Source organism: Melospiza georgiana, chromosome 15 (assembly GCF_028018845.1).
Source record: "Melospiza georgiana isolate bMelGeo1 chromosome 15, bMelGeo1.pri, whole genome shotgun sequence".
Classification (NCBI taxonomy): domain Eukaryota; kingdom Metazoa; phylum Chordata; class Aves; order Passeriformes; family Passerellidae; genus Melospiza; species Melospiza georgiana.
This window is the reverse complement of record NC_080444.1, coordinates 1,340,410-1,359,883: the sequence shown is the minus strand read 5'-3', so window position 1 is coordinate 1,359,883 and position 19,474 is coordinate 1,340,410. Positions and strand designations below refer to the sequence as shown.

The 19,474-nt window shown below is 48.5% G+C and overlaps 1 protein-coding gene across 1 annotated transcript; it reads left to right on the top strand.

Annotated features, from left to right (window-relative positions):
• The first annotated feature begins 3,374 nt into the window (after window positions 1–3,374).
• Window positions 3,375–15,684, top strand: ADRA1B (adrenoceptor alpha 1B). Its single transcript, XM_058035084.1, has 2 exons — window positions 3,375–4,386; window positions 15,188–15,684. Exons 1-2 carry the CDS (start codon window positions 3,414–3,416, stop codon window positions 15,682–15,684), a joined length of 1,470 nt encoding a protein of 489 aa, XP_057891067.1. The 5' UTR covers window positions 3,375–3,413.
• Window positions 15,685–19,474: the final 3,790 nt, after the last annotated feature.

Below are 19,474 nucleotides of genomic sequence, written 5' to 3'. Positions count from 1 at the left end.
GAGCCATGCTAAAGGGCTCCTTTCAATGGAGGAGTCATTGAAAAATGACTCTGGGAGCTTATTGAAGCATAATTGACTAGGATCTTTGGGTTATTCAATTCACTTTTTCATTGAACACTGTGATTCATCTGGATGAAAGGAACTCTGCCATTGATCCTGTCTGCACTTCTCTGAGCAGGTGTCTTTGACTGGCTTCAAGTGCCACCTCAAACCTGTGGCACAAAAATTTCCCTTTCCTCACAGTGCCTATTCCCTCACCCCCAGGCAGGTAAAGAGTTAATGCTGGTGTCTGAGTGTCAATACATTTGATTCTCTGGCAGCACCTGCTGCTGAAGATCTCAGAGCAATTTGTGAGCATTCAGCAGCTCGGGCTCATCATCACCCAGGGTTTGTTTCTGCACACCTGGTGAGCAGGGCTGCGAGAGCACACCTGGCTCCTCGGGGGGCTGTGGGAGATGAGCCACAGCTTTGTCTTCCTCTGCCCCTGGAATGGGATTTTTCCATCTGTTCTTTCCTGCAGAGGGCCCAGGAAGCAGCCCCAGGAAGGGAAATGCAAATGTTTTAGCCCAGCCATGAGCAGCCAGGACTGTTCCCTTCCCTCTGCCCTCTCTCTGCTCTGGGCACCGTGTCCTGGAAGCAGCTGATCCTGGAGTGGCTGCTGAAAGGCTGCTGAAAGATCTGGTTCCTTGGGACTACAAAGCCTGGTTGGAGTGTGCCCAAGGCCAGGCAGCAGTGTCAGGGCACTCTGTCCCCCTTGGCAGGCTGGGCATGTCCCACACGATGCCCGCTGACAGTTCACATCCTCACGGAGCTTTCCTTATGCAGCCTCTCACATTCTGATCACAGTTTCTGACGTGCCAAAGGCTGTAACAGGGTTATGTCTGACCCAATGATTTCATCAAACCGTTTTACATGGGTGCAGCTCAGCCCCAGCAGAGGGAGGCTGCAGAGGCTCCGTGCCCTCTGTGCCACCAGGACTGCACAGGGTGGCCCCAGGACAGAGCCCCAGCCTGAGGAATCCACAGACAAGCACAGAAACACGGTCAGAAATCCCAGACAGAGCTGAGAGTGGAGCCCAGAGGAGCTGGAAGCGTGAAGGATGGATGCCCCAAGTCCAGCTGCTCCCTGCCTCTTCAGCACTGAGAGCTCTGCTTGGACAGGGCAGGGCAGAAAAGCTGAGGTGAAGCTCATAAATCCAGAGTTTGCTTCTCTCCCCTCCAGTGACTCCATGGCATTACCCTGAGATTCTTGTGAGCATTTCAAAGGGAAGTTTCTGAACAACAAAGCTTTGCCACAGCCCTGCTGCTGGGAAGGGCCACACCAGCATCTGCCATGCACTCCCTGACCAAAATTCAACTTCTGTTTACAAGGTTTGTCCTCAAAACCAGCAGTCAGCTGCAACTCTCAGCCATAGCTGCCTTATTAAATATGAAGTTTTTCTTTTAAACACGGTACACTTTGTAACAGGAAAATCAATATAGAGTAACTCAGAGTACAGCAGACAACAGCTGGGGGATGTAATCTGATGGCAGAAGTTGAGAACAGGATTTTGGCAGTTTTATGTTCAGCAAATCTCTCACTTGTTGTTTTTCATGGCACTGAGTTCTAAAGATCTGAGATTTCTCCCCGAAGCTTCACAAGATGAAGAAACCAAGAAGCCACTTTTGACTTTAAAGGCTATTATCTACAGAATAAATCATTACTTATATTTTGCTTTATAGGCTACTGTAAGAGGATGACTCTTCCCAGAGCTACGATGAGTTAACATCAGTGACCTCAGAGCCCTGAGCAAAGACTCAGAGAGATACTTCAGCATCAGAGGACTAAAGGTAAAGTATTTCCTACAGTAAATCCTTGTGTCTGCCTTCCCCTGGCCTGTGGGTGGGGTGCTCAGCTCTGCTCAGGGCTGGGGTTCACAATAAACTCTGCCTGGAAAAGTTACAGAGGTGCAAAAGAGGAGATGCAGCCACAGAGGTGCCCTGTACAGGAGCACAGAACAGCATCAAGATTTTACTGATCTGCTACAATTTTATTTCATTATCAGATTCTTAATTAGAAACAAACGTTATGCCGTCATTGAATATTGAATACAATACTGAATGATGAATAGTACAAATAAACCAGGGATTTTTGGAACTGAGCTATTTGTCCTTAGGAGATGATTAGCTCCCTAAAATGATATGTGACTCACAAAATAAACTCCAATATATTTCCTTAATGGGCAAAAGGGTAACAGATCATTTTGTCCTGAAACTGCCTTTTTCAACACGTTCCACCGAGGAAATTCTTTCTCAGATAACGCAGCTGCCTCTTTACAGGTTTGCACTGCAGGCTCCTGCGGCCAACGAGTTAAAGATCGTGATGCTCCCCTGGTGTCACCCGGCCGGCAGTGCCGTCTAGTGCTGTCCCCTCCCTGCTGTCCCCTCCCTGCTGTCCCCGGCAGTCCCCTCATTCACTTCTGTCCCCTCACTCACTGCTGTCCCCGGCTGTCCCTGCACTCACTGCTGTCCCCAGTGCTGTACCGCCACTGCTGTCGCCTCACTGTCCCCGCACGGCCACCGCACTGACAGGGTACTATCACAGACAGTCCCTGCACCGCCACCGCACTGTCACCCACAGCCACTGGCAGTCACCGCACTGTCCCCGCACCGCCACCGCCACCGCACTGTCACAGCCCAGCCACCGCACCGCCACCGCAGGGTCACCGCACTGGCCCCGCACGGCGGAGCCGCGCAGGGACCCGGGGCCATCCCTCTGTCCCTCGGTTCTTCTATCGCTCCGTCCCCTGTTCCTCTGTTCCTCGGTCCCTCGGTCCCTCTGTCCCCTGGTCTCTCAGTCCCTCAGTCCCTCAGTCCCTCAGTCCCTCAGTCCCTCTCTCCCCCGGTCCCTCTGTCCCCGTGTCCCTCGGTCCCTCCGCCTCCGGCGCGGCCGCTCCGGGGCCAGCGCAGAGCCCGCCCCGTGTCAGGCTCGGCAGCAGCGCAGCTCCCGCGGCTCCGGGCACGATTGCTGCTCTGCTGCTGCTCTGCTGCCTCTCTGCTGCTGCTCTGCTGCCTCTCTGCTGCTGCTCTGCTGCTCTGCTGCCTCTCCGCTGCTGTTCTCCTGCTGTTCTCCTGCTCTGCTGCTGCTCTGCTGCTGCTCTGCTGCTGCCGCCGGCAGCGGCCCCGCCGGGCAGTGACGGAGCGCGGGGCAGCCCCGTGCGGGCGCGGTGACTGCGGTGCCCGGATCAGCCCCGTGCGGTGGCTGCGCTGCCCCGGGCAGTGTCCGGGCCGGGCGGGCTCTCCGTGCCGGGCTGCGGCTCCCGGGACCATGAATTCCCCTGCTCGCACTGCCCGCGGCTCTGCAGCCACTTCGCGAGTCCAGAGATGACTTTGAGCTGACTCGCCGAGGGACGCGACCCCAGCTTGCTATGGAGGATGAATTTTAAGATGAATATCTACTTTGGCGATACATCCAATACATCAGTACCGGGATATTTCAAAGGCTCTGCACTAAATTATGGCAATTTTTCTGCAAACAACTCCAACGAGACAGGAAGCGACCTGGATTCACCGGCCCTGGCCACCAGCAGGGCGATCATTGTGGGGCTGATCCTCGGTGCCTTTATTCTCTTTGCTATCATAGGTAATATCCTGGTCATTCTCTCAGTGGCTTGCAACAGACACTTAAGAATCCCCACGAACTATTTCATCGTTAACCTGGCCATAGCAGACCTGCTGCTGAGTTTCACTGTCCTGCCGTTCTCTGCCACGCTGGAAGTGCTGGGCTACTGGGTTTTGGGGAGGATATTCTGCGACATCTGGGCAGCAGTGGATGTGCTGTGCTGCACAGCCTCTATTCTGAGCCTGTGTGCCATTTCCATCGACAGATACATCGGGGTGCGGTACTCCCTGCAGTACCCCACGCTGGTCACCAGGAGAAGGGCGATTCTGGCTCTCCTGGCCGTCTGGGTCCTGTCCATGGTGATTTCCATCGGGCCCCTGCTGGGCTGGAAGGAGCCGGCCCCGCAGGACGACAGGGAGTGCCGCATCACCGAGGAGCCCTTCTATGCCCTCTTCTCCTCCCTGGGCTCCTTTTACATCCCCTTAATCGTCATCCTCGTCATGTACTGCCGGGTCTACATCGTGGCCAAGAGGACTACGAGGAACCTGGAAGCTGGGGTGATGAAGGAGATGTCCAACTCCAAGGAGCTGACCCTACGGATTCACTACAAGCACGTCCACGAGGACGCCTTGAACAACACCAAGTCCAAGGGCCACAACCCCAGGAACTCCTTAGCTTTCAAACTTTTAAAGTTCTCCAGAGAAAAGAAGGCAGCCAAGACGTTGGGAATCGTGGTTGGCATGTTCATCCTGTGCTGGCTCCCCTTCTTCATTGTCCTGCCACTGGGTGAGTTGGGGATGCGAGGGCAGGGGTTGGGGTGGGCTGGCTGGATCCCATGGAAATATCTTGGAAAGGAATCAGAGGGATGAGGAGCAGATTCTGTTGGGAGAGCTGCAGTGAGCAGATGAAAGGAAGGCATGAAAGGAAGGGAACTCCCGGTGTGCAAAGAGTCAGGCTGGAACTTTGGGAAGTGTGCACAAAGCTGCTCACCCGCAGTCCTCAGGGCCTGTGTCACCCCAGGGCACAATCTCTCAAGGGTTCATATCTTAAATCCCCCTTTGTGTTGCTCATTTGAATTGAATTAGGTGTCAGAAACATTACCAAAATGCTTTACTCCAAATCCTAGGTGAGACCAGAGAGCTGCAGCCCTGCAATGTTGGGGGTTCGGGTCAGGTTTGCCCCAGGTTTGGGATATAACACAGTTGGATTATGGCATTTTAAGGTTCCCTCACTGGAAATGAACTCAGTTAATTGTGAGGGGCAAAACCCCCCTGAGCTTTGGGAAGCTGAAAAGTTCTAGTTGTGAGTTCAAACATTACTGATCAAATCCCAAAAGCAAAGGAGAATCCACAGATCCCAAGGAAGGTGCTCGTTGGGGTCACCAGTTCTCATTTTGGACACTGCCATGGGAGCTTTTGGCAGCCACTTTGTTCCCTTTCAGCTTTAAAATACTGTTCAAGCATTGGCATAGCCTTAACACATTGCTCAGAGTGCCCAAAGCTGTGAAATGTTCTTGTGTTGTTTTTAATATTAGCACAACCTCTGAAGGGGAGTATCTCGAGATATTCAATTACTGAGCTCTCAGAAATATCTGTCCAAAATTCATTTCTCTGTGACAATCTGGCAGCCTAATTATGGAAAGAGGTGGATAGAGAAAGGAGAGAAAAAGCCTTTATTAATGTTCTGTATTTGTGTTTACTTAGTTACCCAACCAAAACATTTCTGATTGAGTAGTAAGCGAATATTTATAGAGATTGTTGTAGAAAACTGAACAGAGTTCAGCAGCCTGGTCCTGGTGGAGTATTATAAAACTATTATCTCTGTGTATTATTAAGAATCTTTACTGCTTCAGCTACTGCAGGGCAACCTGGTCATCTCTAGCTTCTTATACTGAATTTTAAAATCTTTATGACTCAAAACTTGCATAAAGGTCACATTAAGGATGTGAAAAATTCCAGACAGAAGGAAAACCATGAGTAAAGTTCTCTTTGGCTACTGAAATTTAAGTCCTTGTGCTGGCTCTTAGAGGAAGTTTATAACATAAAACAAGCAAAAATACCCAGCTGTGGACAGAAATGTATTTCACCATATGAGATTAGTAGCAGTAGGTCATGATCCCCTGATAAGGCAGATGCCCTCCTTGATTTTGAGTTATTGGAGGAAAAAAAAGCAGCTGTGAACACAGCAGCTGGTGTGGGTGGGTGGCAGGAGCCAGGACTGACCCCCTCACCCAGCCCAGCAAAACCACAGACACGGGGCAGGAGCAAAGGGAGCCACGGAGCAGCTCCCAGTTACTGACACTCAATAACTCAGCCGTCAGCTTCCCCTCTGAGGAGTGACTTCAGATCTCCTGGGCTCCATGGGAGGTTTAGTGAGAGGCTGTTAAACCACCTGAGGGAGAATTGATTGCTTGCCAGGACACGATTTTATCTATCTCCTGTGTAAGCTGTGCCAAGGCAGCAGTGGGGGACAGGCTGGAGCCTCCAGCACAGCACCAGGGCTGGCTCAGGGGCTGGGGACAAAGGCAGTGCTGGGGACAAACCCAAAGCTGGGGACAAAGCCAGAGCTGGGGGAGAAAGCCAGTGCTGGGGGACAAATCCAATGATGGGGACAAAGCCAGTGCTGGGGGACAAACCAGAGCTGAGGAGCCCAGCCCAGGGAGGGGCCCCAGAGCCAATGGGAGCCCTGTTTCTGTCAGAAACCCTCTGTCAGGAAAAGGAGGACAGAGAGAATCCACATCACCCCACACAGGACCCAAATGCATTCCACAGTGGTGTTTTCCCTTGGTTTTGCTGCCTAGGAATACGCTGGGTTTATCCCTTGTCCCCTGGTTTTTCTTTTTAAATTTATGATGCAGCACTGTCCAACCCCTGTATTTTTATCTCTGTGTATCAGTGCACAAGGGATAAACCCTCTCAGTGCAGAGCCAATTGAGGATGTCAGGCATGATTCAAGCATTGCTCACTAGGACAGGTGGGAAAAGTCAGTTCCTGACATGCACAGTGCAGCTGCTCTCAACTGCAGCACAGGGGGAAGAATTCCTAAGTGAGCTGCACTCCTCATAGCAGGAATCTCTTGCTTTGTGTCTTGAAAACACAAAATCAGTGAAATGCTATTGAAAAACCCTTTAGAGCACCCAGTGGTATGAAATCAATTCCTGGGATAGGCCAGCTGCAGAATCCAAAAGGTGCTGATGTTTTCCAAGCTCTCCCCTGGTCCCTGGACTGTCCAGCTGCCCTTCCTGCCAGGACAGGCTTCTCCCTCAGCTTCTCCTTCCCACAGCTCCTGTTTGCCCCAGTGACCCAAATCACAGCCTCACATCTGCATCCTGGCTGTTTCTGTTTCTGTTTCTCCGCTCCCTGTTCCCCCCAGTAACTCCAAGGCTCTGCAGGAGGGTGTTGGCAAAGCAGCTCTGGATTTCTGTGGATCCAAGCACAGAACATCTGCCAAGCTGGTAAATGTTATTTCTGCAGCAGCACAGCCCCAGGTCTGAACAAATCTGCTTAGATCTAGCAGAGTTTCCTTGGTATTCTTAGCAATTCCTTGAGTTTCCCAGGCAAAATTATTCTTCTTCCAGTCTGGCATTTCAATTTATTCCACAGCTCCCCGTTTCATATTCCAGCCCAGAGTTACTCCATCAGGTGGCAGCTGTGCCTGGGAGCAGCTGTGGTGCTGAAAGCAGGCAGATTTGCTTGGGAAAATGAAAAGAAATTATATCAATGCTTCCAGAGCATTTTTCAAGCAAAAAATCCCAAGGAAATCTCTGAATCCAGTGTGGATTGGAATTGCAGCCTTGCCAGCACAGGCGCTGAGCAGCATTGAATTCTCAGCACTGAGTTACCCCCAGTCAGGTCTGGGGCACTGAGCTGTGCTACCTTCAGCACCTGGGGATGCAGAACTGGGGTCAGAGAGAAGTGCGGGAGAAATTTGGTTTATCCCTGTATTGGATTTTCTTTCCAAACACCAATGGAGCTGCAGAACATCCTGGCTGCACATTTATAAAAGCCCCCTGCCTGTCCAGTCACCCTGCCACTCAAAATTGTTTGTGATTCACCACAAAAAATAAACTAAATACATTTGTGTCTTTGAGACAACTTCTTGGGCCATAAATTCAGTGACTCAGCTTCGAGGAGTAAATATCTTGGTATTTTTAAAATAAATGTTTCTTTTCATCCCTTTCATACAAATTCCTCCTTAGGCAGCAGGACTACATTAAATATTCATTGCTGATAAATGATGAGTAAAAGAGATATTTTTATTTAAAGGCTAGAGCCCTGCAGAACTAAGGTAACACTCATTAAAACTCCCTCCTTTAAACAATGGAGGGACTAATTTTATGTCAATACCTTTGTTTAAAACATGAACACCAAATGATGGATTGTGCAAGGAGAGCTTTTGTGTCACTCCTGTAAATTGAGATATCAGAGCAGACCTCCCAGTCCTCTCCCAGACATTTCCTGAGGGAAAACGCACCAGGCACTTAACCAGGGCCCTTCCCCAGGCTGCTGCACCACCCCGGGGGAGATCAGAGCAGGATCCCCTGCCCAGTGCAGAGCCTGCTCCCACAGATCCTGCAAAGGAAAATAAAACTTTGGAACTGAACTGACATGGGAGAGGTCCCAAGAGCCCCAGGATGAAGATACACCTGGTGGGACTGAGTGTGGATCAGGCTTTTGGAATCTCTCTGCAAGTAATAAAAAATAACATAAAATGTTCTGCACATTGAAGGTCAGCCAACACGAAATTATTCCTAAAATAAAATGCTGTTTAAGTACAGAATGTAGATTTATTTTATCTCAGGCCAACCTCCGAAATACCAAATGAGGCCCCTTGGTTTCCATGGGAAACCCTCCCAGGCTTTAGGTCTGGTGCTGGCAGTGCCACTGGGCTCTGTCTCTGCTCGCTTTAGGCCTGGCTTATCCTCATCTCATTTACCTCCTCTGCCCCTCCCTGAGCAGTCCAGCTCTCTCCAATTGATGACCTCGAGTTAATAGTTACAGAATTCAGATAAATTAATGAGATGTGGCAATCTGGCAGGTCAGTCCTGGTGCAAAGTTCAGGAACTGGACAATCAAACATCTGGGGGCACTTACTGACCAGCACAGAGTGTTTTGGCACGTGGGGAGCAGCAGATCACTTTGGGATGATTTCTTTTCCTACTGAAACAGCCTCCCTTAAGCCCTGGTTTAAGCCTTGCCTTTGCAAAGGGGATCAGTTACCAGTCACTCACACACGTCTGGGGTTTAGGACAAAGTTGTTATCAAAGGAGGGGAAATTGCACAAATTCCTGGGTAATTCCTCTGCAGGCTTTGGATTTGTTTGTCAGAGGAAAAAAGGGAAATCCTACAGTGGTCAGTGTCACAGAAATAAATATACAGAGCAATGCAGAAAAAACCACAGAGAAATCACCCAGGGCTGTGCTGACTCTTCAGCCCCAGGGATGGCAGCAGCTCCTGGGCCAGGAGGGCAGAGAGATCCAAGGGAAAAATGTCAGGACTGATGCAGTGAGAGGAAATCAAAGCAGGAGGGAAGGGAGTCTCAGAGGAAATGTTGCTTTTAGCAGGGCAGTTGGATGTGGGGGGTTTGCAAACACTTGAGGAGCTGCTCAGGCTGGAGGAGCAGCACTGAGGAAAGGGACACAAATCCAGGTGTTCCTAAAGCACCTGAGGCCAGAGCTCAGGGTCTCAGGGTGACCCAGGACCAAAGAGCCAGGAGATTTCCACATCTTTACTAAAACAATCCTGCATCACCCACTGCAAGGTTTGGAGCTGTTTTATTGAGGTTCCAGGTGAGCCCCAGGAACTGGAAAGCAAGAACCGCCCAACTCTGAGGGGCCAGAGACAAAACCTGTGCTGGAATTCACCCAGCACCTCTGTCACCGTGCTCAGCTCCATGCTGGAGCTGTCTCCTGCCAGCCATGGCAGGACAGATTGGCTCAGCTGTCACGCAGAACCAGGAGGAGAGAAAACACCACAGTATGTTCAGTCATTGCAGATATTAAAGTACAATACATGAAATGTCAGCAGACCCAGATTAGCTTTTCTAGACTCCCTCAATCAGCTAATCCCTTGCAAAACAAGGATAATCTTGGCTCCTGAGCTGTCTGGTCAGGAGCTGCTGGAGTCTGTAACTCTTTTGGACTAACTAATAACAACAATAATGCAGTGTTTGTGTCCCTGTGCACTGCCAGCTTTAGAGACTGAACGAGATTCTGACCAAAACTGATCTTGGTTTATCCCATTTGTCTGAGGGCAGCACAGTTTAAACACACGTGAGTTCTCTCAGTGGTGTAAGTCACAAAGCTGGGCTGGGCTGAGAGGTGGTGCCCAGGGCAGCAATTCTGTGTTTAAACCCAAGGCACTGTCCCTTCAGGAATCCAATGTGGCTGCTGTGCCCTGCAACTGCTTGTAATGCAGGGAGGTGGAGCAGCTCTGGGGCTCAGGAAAACATCTCATGCCTATCTGTACTCCTTGAAGCCCTGGTTTTATTTTGGCCACTCCAGATAAGTTTCTATTTTCAGAGCCTTTCAAAAGCTCTCAAATTTGAGTCATTGTGAATGAAGTTCATGCTGTTCTCACTGCAGTGATTTGCTCATCTGAAGTATGAGGCATTTGCTACAGGTTGTCAGTCCCAGGACATAAACCTGGGATGGTGGAAAGTGTCCCTGACCATGGCAGAGGGTGGGACTGGATGAGCTTTAAGGTCCCTTTAAACCAAATCATTCCATGATTCCAGGATATTCATGAGGTACCTATCACTACCCTGAGAATGACAGCTGCCAGACTTGGAGCCCCATCAGATTTGTATGCTACCCATTGTTATTTATATTTCATTTCATCCAGTTTCCCTTTCATTTTCCTTATTGAATTTGATTCTGCTTATTTTGGATGCTCTCTGTGTTTCTCAAGATCGTTTTTCACTGTTTTCCAGCTGTTTTCCCTGTTATCCTAATCCTCTTCTCCAGCAGCCTCCCAGCTTGACCAACCCTTAGTTTTATAACCATCCTCTCCCCTTCATCATCTACTGTTTGTAAACGTCTACTGTTTGGGGTTTTTTCCTATATTAAATAAGTCCAGGGGAATGTAAACAAACACTGGATGCTGGAAGGGAAGGAATCAGGAGCTTTAGAAATCCAATTAGCTCTAAAACCTTGGCACACTGACTTGGCTGAGCCCGTGGTGTGAAGGGCTGCAGGAAGCTTGAACAAAAGGCAACCCCATCCTTTCAGCACATTCTGAACTCACAAGAGCTCTCTCAGGGCAGATTACTGCTCCTGCAGGGAGGATTGTGCTGCCTGTGCACACAGGGGAGGTAGCTCAGCCTTCAGCAGCTCCCAGGGGCTGTGGCTCCTGCAGGAACCTGGGGGAACACGGAGGTTCCCAGCCTGGAAAGTTTCCTGCTGGTTTCACAGCACAGACCTGATCAACCCCTTTTCCCTGGGAAAGCTCCACCATAAAGCAGATTCCTTGCACAGCAAGGCTCATTTCTGGGGGACAGATGGAGACGGGGGTTGGTGTTGGGGAAGTTTCCTGTGTTCCCTGTCTCAGGACTCAGCTGTCACCATTTGGTGTTTTGCAATGCCTTCCCTCACCAGAGCAGTTTTTAAAACCTTGGGATTTTCTCTTGAAGAGCTCAGATTTAACTCCACTCAGAATGGCTCCAATCTGCACCAAAATGGAATCTCTGACAGAAGATTGGCCCTTGGGTTGCCTTGCAAGGGAACCTTTACCAATCACTAATTACCAATTCTCCCTTTCTATTTTATGGTGTGCAAACAAGGAGGTTTGGAAACACTTCATTTTCAACCTGTTATCAGTAGAGAGAAGCAGTTTCATGTCTTGTGGCTCTTTAATCTTCAGACAATGACAAAGGCATGCAGGATCCCCAGTTTCCCAGCTGGAATATCCAGTGGCACACAGCAAAGCCCTTACATGACTCTGCTGCACCATTGCATTGCAATAAATCCAGATGTTGAATTTGTTCCAGGAAACTGGAAAGGAGCTCAACACACTCCCCACTAGGTGTGTTTTCATCTCAGCAAAACTGGATTTACAAGATTGTGAAATGCAATTCCTTTGTAAGGCACAGAAAACAGGACCTGACAGCCCCAAATTCATCCCTAGTGACTGTCCTTAAATCCAGGGAATCCACAGTACTCCTTCCCAGTTATTATCTAATCTAATACCAAATTCTGAGCAGAGCTGATAATTCTATGAGTAATTTATTACACTTAATTGATATCAAACCCACAATGCATTAATAATGAATGTTTAATTAAAACTTCCTTCAGTGAAGAGTTTTCCTTAATTAAGGGTGCAACAATTAAGCCATTCCAGAAGATTTTGCTGCTGCCCACCCTGATATTTTAAGGACTTTCCCCAGGTCCACTGAAGTCCTTATGAGCCTTTTCAAAGGGTTTCAAGGACTTCCCTGACTCCAGTGGACTCTGAATTTCAATGTCTCAGTGCTGCTCTGCCTCCATATTGTGCAGAAATGTGAGCAGAATTAATATGGCAAATTGTTTCCCACAGTGTTCCCTAATTTCATTGAGGAGACTTGACTGACTTTCTCTGTAATAAAACATTCATTATAAAGAACCAGTCAGAGCCTAAATTAAATAAGTTCTCTCTAAATAAAATACTTCTTAATTCCTTTTTATGATACTGGCTCAGTGTATCTCAAAGCCCAACAGCTACATCAAGCCTGGGGACTGTGGGCAAAAAAATCTGATCCCTCCAAACTGATCTGGCTGATTTTCTGAAATATTTTCTGTTTTCTACTTGTGCTTTGCAAAATCTTGTTGGTGTCAGTGGTGCAGTGGGAGGGAGATTGTGGTGCTGTGATTAATGAATCACAGGGTTACTGCCAGGAAATAAAAGTGAGCAGAAAATACACAGAGTGAGGTTGTTAAACACCAGGAGAGCAATCACTTGGAGCAGGGAAATCCCTCTGGCCACCCCACAGGGAATAAATCACTGAGGAGACAACCACAGGCAAATTTTCCAGGCATTTTAAAGAGCAATTTAATTCAGCACAGGGCAGTATTTAATCTCCTTATCAGGCTGCAGTGGGGAAGTGATTGGAGATTAGAGCAGGAAATATCAGCCTGGTGTTCAGGTATGTCCAGCACCCTTTATTTAGCATTTTATCAAGGCACCAAAACTGCCCACACTTGTTTGCTCCTGACAGGTTAGTGCAGCTAAATAGAAGACATTGTAGTTAACTAAAACAAATAAACAAAATTAAAGATCAGCATTTAGCTACAATAACAGAAAGGTTTTGAAACTGAGAAATTCAGGAGTAAATTCTTGTGTGACAGAGATGAAAGAGGCACAGCTCATTTATCTGCATTGGCTCCCAGTTTTCATCAGTAGACTTTCACTCATTTCATCTGGCCTGTAAAATTCCTTATTCATTTATTTATTTATTTGCTTGTTTTATTTATAGCATTTTCTCTGTCCACATTTAATCTGACTAAAAATATTTCAATTTGGTAGAGGAATGTTTTACAGATTTTCAGCTGTTACAGTATCAGACAAAAGCAGACCTTTCAATCCACCTCTGTGGATTCTGTGGAGGAAAAACAGAGACTCCTGAGCCACTTCATAAGGTTTGCTGGACTTTAAGAGCTAAAAATCATTTCTATTTTAAAGCAATTCCAGAAAACAATTTAAGAAATTTATCAGTGTGAGCTCCAAAAAGTTCCTTGTACATTATGATGCTTTGTAGCTATTTTGTAAAGCCACAGAGCTTCTCTTTTCCATAAACTGAAGGGAAATATCAGCGATTATCACTTACAAAATAAACCCTGCAAAGGTTTTGCAGCTGAGCACGGAGAAGATTCAGCAGCATCCTCCTCATCCTGGCTGCAGTTATAAACTTAGATCAGCTTTTCCCAGAGCTTTATAAGAATGTAATGGCTCATTCCACGGGATCCCAGGAATTGTCACTGAATCCTTCACCTGAGACATCCAGGAGTTTTGGGATCTGCAGTGATTTGGTGCATGCTGGAAACTTTTCAAATGCATTTCATGGTTTCTCTGCAGTTTGACACATTGTGCTCTGTAATTCCTGCAGCATCCATCAGGATGGAGCAGGACCTGCAGGACCTGCAGGACCTGCAGGATCTGCAGCAGCTGCACAGAAAAGGCTTTGCCAAACCCTACAGATCACTGCCAGCAGCCCTGAGGGACAGGGGCTCACACTGCAGGATCCTGTAAAACCCTGAGTCCTGAGGAAATCCCTTTAAACTCTCCGTTTAACCCTGAGTTCCTCAGCTCCAGGGCAGAGCCAGCCCTGGCACCATTCCCAAACCCTGCCAGGATGAAATCTGGGATCTGGCTGCACAGGACCCTTTGTGCAGGGCAGAACCAGCCCTGGCACCATTCCCCAACCCTGCCAGGGTAAAATCTGGGATCTGTCTGTAAGGACCCTCCGTGCAGGGAGTGCAGCCCAGCCCTGGCCCCACACACGCTGTGCTGGCTGTGCTGGCACCCCAGAGCTGTTACCCAGCAGCAGAGGAAGTGCTCTTGCATAGTTCAGAGGCCCCAGGCACGACCTCTGCGTGGCTGTGAGATGGGAACAGTGCCCAGAATCACATCCCTCCCCTCCTGACAGCCACCACTGACTCAGCTGCTTTCACAGCCCAGCTAATCCGAAACCACTCCGGAGGAAAAGGTTCCTTCCCAGCCAGGCTGGGCTGTCAGCTTCTGTTTGAAAGGCTCTGCAAACCCAACCCCAGCTCCTGACAGAGCAATTCTCTCCCGGATCCCCACTCCTTGGTCACTTGGGGCAGACACAGAGGTGTTTTCCCAGAGGGATAACAGATCCAGCTCTGTTTGCCATAAAACCCTCTTCCATTCTTTTCTCCAGCCCCATTTGCTAAATTTAGCTGATCAATCACCACTGAAAGTACAGGAAGTGGATTCCCCAGTGTGAGCTTTTCATTTGGGCAGCCTCAACAGGGAAATTGTTTGGTTGTGAAGGGAAGGGGAAGTGTTCACAGAATGACCTCTTGGTTTGGGTTACACCATTTTTATGAATGTCTGAGATGTGGGAAGTTCCCCAATTAGCTTCAGGTTTCGGGAGGTTTGAACTCTCACAGTAATCTGGATAAATGGAGAGGTGTTCAGGAGCTGCCAGAGGATGCATTAGAAGTTTTAAGGTGTTTTTGGAAATGTTCTTTGATGGGCCTGGGAACACTTTTGTTTTAAAATGACCTTTGAAAGCTCTTTGAAGAAGGCACAGCCTTATTCCTTGTGTGCCTCATGCAATAGCCTAGGTAAGGGAGGTTTGGTCTGTCCCTGGGATCAGGAGATGTTCCCGCAGCAGGTGTGGGCCTATAAACAGGACTACTTCTTATTTTTTACCCTTTATCAATGATGTCCTCTTTTAATTTTCAAATGGGAAACATTTCCTTATCAGCTTTAAAAATAACATTTCAGTACCAGAAGACCAACACTGAAAGCAACGTGCATAAGAGAGTTTTAAAGCCCAGATTGTAACAGTGATCTGATGAACACGTTCCCTTCCTAAGGGCAGACCAGCCCCTTATCTCACATATTCTCTGCTTGTTTCCCCTGCACAGGATCCCTGTTTTCGGCTCTGAAGCCCCCTGAAACGATCTTCAAGGTGATTTTTTGGCTTGGCTACTTCAACAGCTGCTTGAACCCCATCATCTACCCCTGCTCCAGCAAGGAGTTCAAGAGGGCCTTCATCCAGATCCTGAGGTGCCAGTGCCACCGGCGCAAGCAGCTGGGCTGGTGGCCCTACAGCTACCGCCCGTGGAACCGCTGCTCGCTGGAGCATGGGGCGCGCAGGGACTCGCTGGAGGACAGCGGCAGCTTCCTGAGCGGCAGCCAGAGAACGTTGTCCTCGGCGTCGCCCAGCCCCGGCTACGTGAGCAGGATCAGCCAGCCGCAGCTGGAGCTGTGCGCGCTGCCCCAGTGCAGGAACTGCAGCTCGCTGCTCAGCCCGGCCCGCGACGGCCACCGGGGCCACTGCCAGTTCTTCACCTTCCAGCTGCTGCCCGAGCGCAACGGGCACGGCCCCGGGCCCGGGCAGGAGCCCCCGGGCACGCCCTGAGCGGGCACTGCCCGCGGGGAGCCAGCGGCAACGGGCGCTCCGGGCACTGCCCTGCCCACGCCTGGGCCCTGCTGCTCTCAGGAGACGGACAGGGGGACAGGGGGGACAGAGAGGACAGGAGGCTTCGTGCCACAGCAGTGCCCAGCAGCAGGGACTGCCCAGATCCCCGGTAATTCCCAGAGAAACTACTGAGGGCAGGGAGGGTGCAATGCCCAGGGAAGGGCACAAGGGACTCCTCAGGTGGCCTGGGAGAGCTGAACAGCCAGAGAGAGCTGTGTGGAGAGAGGGTGAAATGGGGTGGGGAGGGATGGATGATGGATGGATGGGTGGATGGATGGATGGATGGATGGATGGATGGATGGATGGATGGATGATGGATGGATGGATGGATGGATGGATGGATGGATGGATGATGGATGGATGGATGGATGGATGGATGGATGGATGGATGGATGGATGATGGATGGATGGATGGATGGATGGATGGATGGATGGATGGATGAGGGATGGATGGATGGATGGATGGATGGATGGGTGGATGGATGGATGGATGGATGGATGGATGGATGGACGGATGGATGGATGAGGGATGGATGGAGGATGGATGGATGATGGATGGATGGATGGAGCAATGAGGAATGCACTGAGGTCATTCCTCTCCAGGTTGTCCTTGGCTGTGCCCATAATTCCCAATTGTTCCATACATTGCTGTACACTTGCACTTTACAGATGGAAAACAATGATTAAAGTAATTTCTCAACAATTGAAACACTTGTTCCTGTTACCATGGGGCTGGAATTCAGCCACGATCCCTCATCAGGATTCTCACTACAAAATAAAACATTCACAGCCACTAAATTTGCCACTGTAGCTTCCCTCATCGCCAATACTCGTAACCCTTCCATCAGGAATTAGTTACAGGAGTTCCTTCACCAGGATCTCTTTGTCAGTTTGAAAATTGGGGGAAAACTCCACATGGATCTTAAGGAGGGACTGCAAAGATTACAGATGACAAAGTCTGCTATGCCACCTTAAAATATGAAACTTTAGCAAGGCATGAGGCTGTACAAATCACCCTTTTCCTTATGTTAGTCCTTCTTTTGATGCAATGTTTTCCTTTAAAGGAAAAACTATTTGGGCCAGGGCACAATCATAAGGCCTTGAGGGACAAGCCCATTTTTTATTACAGCCAAACTGAGTTTGCCAAGCAGAACATGCAGTGGCACATGGTGGCATAATTTTATGCTCATTCACAGACTGTCTGATGAACCCACTCTGTGGGCAAACAGATTTGCCTCTCTAAATTAATTGCCGCCATTTAACACCCAAGGTGTTCATAAAACGCTGAATTTCCCAGGTTAAGCTGCTGAGGAGGGGCTGCTCCAGAGCCACTCAGTGCAGAGGCACAGCTGGAACGGCTCAGGAGCTTTGTCACAGCCCAGCTGTACAGAAATGAAACCCATTAGGCTTCAGTGCACTCAGCTCTCAATGCGCTGCTCATTTGTGAGGAGAGTTATGCTAAAATCAATCCAGCTGAATGAGGCTGGAGCTGGAGAGCATCCTGCATCCTTGGCTCTTTGGAAATGCAGCTTCCCGTTATCTTTACAAAAGTGATGGAGAGAGGAGAGAGAGGACATTGGTATTACAAAGTACAGTTCCAGTCTGGGAAGTGTCAAAATAGCAACTTTCAATTCAGCAGCTGAGCTGTGTGCTCTGGGTCTGTGTGCTTGACTTTCACCTCAGACAAACGAGCAGAAAATTGCCCAGCACAGGAGATAATCCCAGCAGTTACGGGATGGAATTGTGGGTGTGCTCACATGCAGTGTCCTCATCCCCAGGGAATACAGGGATTCTGGCTGGATTCATTCCACAGGGGTTGCTCACCTTCTCCCAGCTCCTCCCTGGCTCCACATCCCAGAGGGCAGGAATGGAGCCCACAGACAGCTCTGCACCTGGGGAGGGAGAGAGAAACACTCAGAATGGGGACACACACCACCCTGGGTCCATGAAATGCTTGCACCCACTGTGGTTTTTGGGGGACTGCAAGGTTGCAGTTCCACTATCAGATTTAACAATCCCAGGACAACAGGTTTGTCTGCCTGGGTTGGAATTAAACTGAGGGATAAACCAGGTTTGCCTGCTTGGATGGGAACTAAACTGAGGGGATAAACCAGGTTTACCTGCTTGGGTGTGAATTAAACTGAAGGAATAAACCAGGTTTACCTGCTTGGGTGTGAATTAAACTGAAGGAATAAACCAGGTTTTTCTGCTTGGGTTTGAATTAAAGTGAGGGGATAAACCAGGTTTGTCTGCTGGGTTTTAATTAATCTGAGGAGATAAACCCAGTGTCCCTAGGGAGAAAACAGGGCTGTGATGCCAATTTATGTCACGATGACAAGGACAGCTCCCCCTGCACCCCTCTGCTGTCCTGCCTGGGTTAAAGCAGAAAATTACATTGCATTTTTACTCAGGTCTGATCTATGAGGTGGCTTTTTTCCCAGAATAGCTAAAATTCCAGTGCCACATAAGTGGAAGGAGACAGGGAAAGGAAATCTGGGGCTGTTAGTGGGAATTTCTTACAACAGAACACATTGGCTTGAGCTGTGAAGAACTTGCTCCCTGTCTAGCAATTCCCATAGTCTTTATAGCACTTCAGCCAAGACACAAAGAGAATGGATATTTCAAATTAATAAGAATCCATCACTGTTCCTCCAACAAGTCAGCCTAAAAAGCGGATGTAGTAAAACTTTAATTTATAGTTGTGATTAAATAGCCTTTAATTGCCTATTTCACAATTTCCTTTCAAAATGTTCTTTGGGAAGCACAACCATTTGATTCCACTGAGACTTGTGTGCAAATGTTTAATTCTGGTGAAGAACCTGAACTTTCTGTGACCTCCAGAAAATGGAAATTATTTTTCCTTTCCTTGATTTGATTTGTCCAGCTTTGGTTTCTTCACTGTGAAGACCAAAAGAAGCTGTCGAGAGGAGTAAATGTAACATGTGGCCGGGAGCCTGGGGTGGTTGTGCAATGTTTGTCCCTCTCCGGAGGGGCTCAGCTCCTGGCACCGAGCGGGGACCCGGCTCGGACAATCCAACACCGCCCCCTGCGGGATGCAAATCCCCGATCCCTGCATTCCCCGGGCTGAACACGGCTTTAATGCAGCCTTTCCAACGGGACGGCTTCCCCCTGGGGCAGCGGGGAGGTGGGTATCCCGCGTTCAGTAATTAGAAATAATTATAATAGTAATTATAATAAATAATGAAAAGGTATTTTCCAAATTCTGGATTTATCAATTCCAATTATCACCTTGCTCGTGTTGAATCTTCTGCTGTAAGCAGCAGTATTTAGGAATTTCTATAATATATAATTCCTATAATATATAATATAAGAAGGCATAATATTATAATATGTAATATATATATAAATATATTATTATAATTATATATTATAATATATAAATTGAGAAGGTATTTCCTGATTGCTGGGGTTTATCAATTCCAGTTGTCACCTGGTTCTTGTTGAATCTTCTGCTGTAGGCAGCAGTTTTTAGGAATTTCTAAAGAACCACTCAAGCGCAAAACCTCCTGAGTCTGTGGCTGGTTTTACCCAAGGGTGTTGTTCCATCCCCTGGCACAGTTCAAGCCTCCTTTTGGGCTCACATTTGGAATACCTTTAACATTTTAATGTTGTACAAACCAGAATGGGGTGTGAGGCTGAGCAAGAGGAGCATCATCCCAAAGTTCCGGGGAAAACCCGAATATTCCTGAGCTGTGCAAACATGAAATAT